Source organism: Microchirus variegatus (genome assembly GCF_963457635.1).
Source record: "Microchirus variegatus genome assembly, chromosome: 11".
In the NCBI taxonomy this organism is placed as follows: domain Eukaryota; kingdom Metazoa; phylum Chordata; class Actinopteri; order Pleuronectiformes; family Soleidae; genus Microchirus; species Microchirus variegatus.
The window spans coordinates 29,364,230-29,369,229 of record NC_139812.1 but is presented as its reverse complement, the minus strand read 5'-3'; the positions used below and the strand labels follow the sequence as shown (position 1 = coordinate 29,369,229).

At 53.4% G+C, this 5,000-nt stretch overlaps 1 protein-coding gene across 2 annotated transcripts in view; it reads left to right on the top strand.

The window, feature by feature from the left end:
• The window catches only part of LOC310933971 (spectrin beta chain, non-erythrocytic 1-like), a 42,444-nt gene that overhangs the window by 16,782 nt on the left and 20,662 nt on the right, over positions 1-5,000 (top strand). For both annotated transcript variants that reach the window (XM_083897557.1, XM_083897556.1), the window contains exons 10-22: positions 148-306; positions 498-593; positions 673-879; positions 951-1,104; positions 2,042-2,193; positions 2,274-2,492; positions 2,562-2,642; positions 2,791-2,997; positions 3,076-3,287; positions 3,363-3,500; positions 3,620-3,740; positions 3,823-4,038; positions 4,162-4,581. In XM_083897557.1, coding sequence (XP_083753683.1) covers positions 148-306; positions 498-593; positions 673-879; positions 951-1,104; positions 2,042-2,193; positions 2,274-2,492; positions 2,562-2,642; positions 2,791-2,997; positions 3,076-3,287; positions 3,363-3,500; positions 3,620-3,740; positions 3,823-4,038; positions 4,162-4,581 — 2,382 coding nt within the window. The remainder of the gene's footprint in view (positions 1-147; positions 307-497; positions 594-672; positions 880-950; positions 1,105-2,041; positions 2,194-2,273; positions 2,493-2,561; positions 2,643-2,790; positions 2,998-3,075; positions 3,288-3,362; positions 3,501-3,619; positions 3,741-3,822; positions 4,039-4,161; positions 4,582-5,000) is intronic.

Genomic DNA, 5,000 nt, shown 5'->3' with positions numbered 1-5,000 from the left:
TAAAATCCATCTTGTTTATATGTGTTGTGTGTCTGTTGCGTGTCTGTTGTGTGTCTGTTGCGTGTCTATTGTGTCTGTTGTGTGTCTGTTGCGTGTCTATTGTGTCTGTTGTGTGTCTGTTGCGTGTCTGTTGTGTGTCTGTTGTAGGCGTGGGAGCGTCTGGAGAAGGCGGAGCATGAGCGTGAACTCGCTCTGAGGACTGAGCTGATTCGTCAGGAGAAACTGGAGCAACTCGCTCGACGATTTGATCGAAAAGCTGCGATGAGAGAAACTTGGCTGAGTGAGAACCAGAGGCTGGTTTCACAGGTAACACGCACACGCACACACACACACACACACACACACTCGCTCACACGCACGCACACACACACGCACGCACGCACGCACGCACGCACGCACGCACGCACACACACACACACACACACACACACACACACACACACACACACACACACACACACACACACACGTCATCTCCTCTCCTCTGCCCCCTGCAGGATAACTTTGGATTTGACCTTCAGGCGGTTGAAGCTGCTACAAAGAAACACGAGGCCATAGAGACGGACATCTCAGCGTATGAAGAGCGCGTTCAGGTCAGAACAACAAACAAACAAACAAACAAACAAACAAACAAACAACAGCTAACGACTCCTCTCGTTCTCACGGATGAAGGCGGTGCTTTCTGTGGCGAAGGAGCTGGAGGCGGAGAATTACCAGGACATCAAGCGCGTGACGGCGAGAAAGGACAACGTCCTGCGTCTGTGGGAATATCTGCTGGAGCTGCTGAAGGCCCGAAGACACCGTCTGGAGCAGAACCTGGGTCTGCAGAGGGTCTTTCAGGAGATGCTCTACATCATGGACTGGATGGACGAGATGAAGGTACGGACATCGCCTTCAGATCGTCCTCGCAGTCTGACTCCGTTTTGACCTCTGACCTCTGGCTCCTGCAGATGCTCCTCCTCTCTCAGGATTACGGTAAACATCTGCTCGGTGTCGAGGATCTGCTGCAGAAACACGCTCTGGTCGAGGCTCACATCACCATCCAGGTCCATCGCGTCAACAACGTCAACAACAACGCTCAGAAGTTTGCCAACGACACAGAGGGTGAGACAGACGGACAGAGGACAGAGGGACAGAGGGACAGAGGGACAGAGAGACAGAGAGACAGAGAGACAGAGGACAGAGAGACAGAGGGACAGAGGGACAGAGGACAGAGAGACAGAGAGACAGAGGACAGAGAGACAGAGGGACAGAGAGACAGAGAGACAGAGAGACAGAGGACAGAGAGACAGAGGACAGAGGGACAGAGAGACAGAGGACAGAGAGACAGAGGGACAGAGGGACAGAGGGACAGAGGGACAGAGGACAGAGGGACAGAGAGACAGAGGACAGAGGGACAGAGGGACAGAGGACAGAGGGACAGAGAGACAGAGGACAGAGAGACAGACGGACAGAGGACAGAGAGACAGAGGGACAGAGAGACAGAGAGACAGAGAGACAGAGAGACAGAGGACAGAGAGACAGAGGGACAGAGGGACAGAGGACAGAGAGACAGAGAGACAGAGGGACAGAGGGACAGAGGGACAGAGGACAGAGAGACAGAGAGACAGAGGACAGACGGACAGAGAGACAGAGGACAGAGAGACAGAGGGACAGAGGGACAGAGGGACAGAGGACAGAGAGACAGAGAGACAGAGGACAGAGGGACAGAGAGACAGAGGGACAGAGGGACAGAGGACAGAGAGACAGAGAGACAGAGAGACAGAGAGACAGAGGGACAGAGGGACAGAGGACAGAGAGACAGAGAGACAGAGGGACAGAGAGACAGAGAGACAGAGGGACAGAGGACAGAGAGACAGAGAGACAGAGGACAGAGAGACAGAGGGACAGAGGGACAGAGGACAGAGAGACAGAGGGACAGAGAGACAGAGAGACAGAGGACAGAGAGACAGACGGACAGAGAGACAGAGGACAGAGAGACAGAGGACAGAGAGACAGAGAGACAGACACAGACACACTGACGTCTCCTCTTCTTCCTCAGGTTATAAACCTTGTGATCCTCAGATCATCAGAGACAGAATGTCTCATATAGAGTTCTGTTATCAAGAACTCAGTCAGTTGTCGACAGAACGTCGCGCTCGTCTTGAAGAGTCGAGGCGTCTCTGGAAGTTCTTCTGGGAAATGGCCGAAGAGGTTTGAACGTCTCACTGTCTCATCATCATCATCATCATCATCATCACTGTCGTCATGACGATGGTGTCTGTGCTTCACAGGAAGGATGGATCAGGGAGAAGGAGCAGATTCTGTCCTCTGAGGATTATGGGAAGGATCTGACGGGAGCTCTGAGACTGTTGAGTCATCACAAGGCCTTTGAGGACGAGATGAGCGGCAGAGCTAATCATCTGCAGCAGACCATCAGACAGGGTCAGGACCTGGTCTCTGACAACCACTTTGGAGCCGAGAAGATCAAAGAGCGAATTCACGACATTCAGGTACCGCAGTGTCGGTCTGTGAGGGTTAGGGGGCGCTGCAGAGGACATGTCTAACCTCTGTTTGTGCAGGAGCAGTGGGCGTCTCTGGAGCGTCTGTCGTCCGTCCGGAAAACTCGTCTCCAGGAAGCTTGTAACCAACATCAGTTCCAGGTCAAACACAAACTCTGCTCAGACTTTCTTCTTCTTCTTCTTCGTCTTCTTCGTCTTCTTCTTCTTCTTCTTCTTCTTCTTCTTCTTCTTCTTCTTCTTCTTCTTAACTTGATCTGAAGAACTCCTCCCTGGTGTTTTTGTCCTGCAGGCTGACGCCGATGACATGGACGCGTGGATGTTGGACGTTCTGCGGATCGTGTCCAGCGCGGACGTCGGCCACGACGAGTTCTCGGCTCAAGCTCTGGTGAAGAAACACAAGGACGTGAACGAGGAGATCGTCAGTTATCGCCCGGTCGTGGACGCTCTGCACGAACAGTCTCGCACTCTGTCGCCTGAGAAGGTCGACTCTGAGGAGGTGAAGCTCACGCTCCTCAACGTCCACGACTTCTTCTCACGCTGTGGCTGATGCTTGTTGTCTGTGCTGAACCTTCAGGTCCAGAACCGTCTGGCCGGCATCGAGGAGCGCTACAAGGAGGTGGTGGAGCTAACGCGGCTCAGGAAGCAGGCGCTACAGGACGCGCTAGCACTTTTCAAAATGCTGAGTGAAGCCAACGCCTGTGAGGTGTGGATCGATGACAAGGAGCAGTGGCTCAACAGCATGGACATCCCTGACAAACTGGAGGACCTGGAGGTGGTGCAGCACCGGTGAGGAACTGGACCTCCACGTCAGGGTAAGAACATCTCGACCAGATTCAAGAAAATCTCTCTTCATCTGCCCAGGTTTGAGAGTTTGGAGCCAGAGATGAACAGTCAGGCGTCTCGCGTTGCCGTGGTGAACCAGGTTGCTCGGCAACTGATCCACAGTGGACATCCCAGCGAGAAGGAGATCAAAGCCCAGCAGGACAAACTCAACACCAGGTCAGTCAACTGGGATTAAAGTGGGATTATCACCATCAGCTGATGTTTTTGCTTATGGCGTCTGTCTGTCCATGTGTCCATGTGTCCATGTGTCCATGTGTCCATGTGTCCATGTCCAGGTGGAGTCAGTTCAGAGACCTGGTGGACCAGAAGAAGGACAGCTTGACTTCAGCTCTTGAAGTCCAGAACTACCACCTGGAGTGTAACGAGACAAAGTCCTGGATCAAAGAGAAGACAAAGGTCCACAATCTGTTCCCCTGGAGTTAAAGCTGTGTCCTCTGCGTCTCACACTCTGATCTGAACGTCTGTCCTCGTCCTGCAGGTCATCGAGTCCACGCAGGATCTGGGGAACGACCTGGCCGGCGTCATGGCTCTGCAGAGGAAGCTGACGGGGATGGAGCGAGACCTGACCGCCATCGAGGACAAGCTGGGAGATCTGGGAAAGGAGGCGGAGCGTTTGTCCTCAGAACACACCGAGCAGTCGGACGCCATCACGGGACGTCTGTCCGAAATCAGAGGAGTCTGGGACGAGATGAACGTGAGACAATCTGTGTCCTTCTCTAACCTCTTAATGTCTGGTCCTGGACCAGGACCAGGACCAGGTCCAGGACCAGGACCTGACTCTGTCTAATCAGATCTAAAGTTTGGTTTGTCTTCACAGGACACGATGAAGAAGCGTGAGGAGTCTCTGGGCGAGGCCAGTAAGCTGCAGCAGTTCCTGCGCGAGCTGGACGACTTCCAGTCGTGGTTGTCCCGCACTCAGACGGCCATCGCCTCAGAGGACGTGGCCAACACGCTGACCGAGGCCGAGAAGCTGCTGACTCAGCACGAGGGCATCAAGAACGAGATCCAGAACTACGAGGAGGACTACCAGAAGATGAGGGACATGGGTGAGATGGTGACGCAGGGACAGACGGACGCTCAGTACATGTTCCTCAGACAGAGGCTGCAGGCGCTCGACGTCGGCTGGAACGAGTTGCACAAGATGTGGGAGAACCGGCAGAACCTTCTGTCCCAGTCTCACAGCTACCAGCTGTTCCTGAGAGACACCAAGCAGGTCGAGGCCTTCCTTAACAACCAGGTACACCCCTGCTCCACCGCTGACCTCTGACCTCTGACCACACACTGTTTGTCCCGTTATTTACTCAGCCAGGTGGTCACCGAAGGAACTGCGTGTCCTTCTCTGTGTCCACTAGAAAGAGACAACGCTGTTAGCTTAGCATTGACTCACTGTTAGCAGGGGGCAATCGTTAGCATAGCAACATCAAACTGTAGCTTTGTGACATTCATGTGGAGACGAAAACGTAGCAATGCATGCTGGGAGAGTTAAAGAGACACGTGAAGACATTGTGAGACGTTCAGGACACTGTCCCTGTGAGACAGTCACAGACCGCCACCAAGTGGTGGAGGTCACTCATTACAACTACGTTTTCACAGATTTTAATCTCTGACATCATAGCTGACCTGTGACATCATAGTTGACCTGTGACATCATAACTG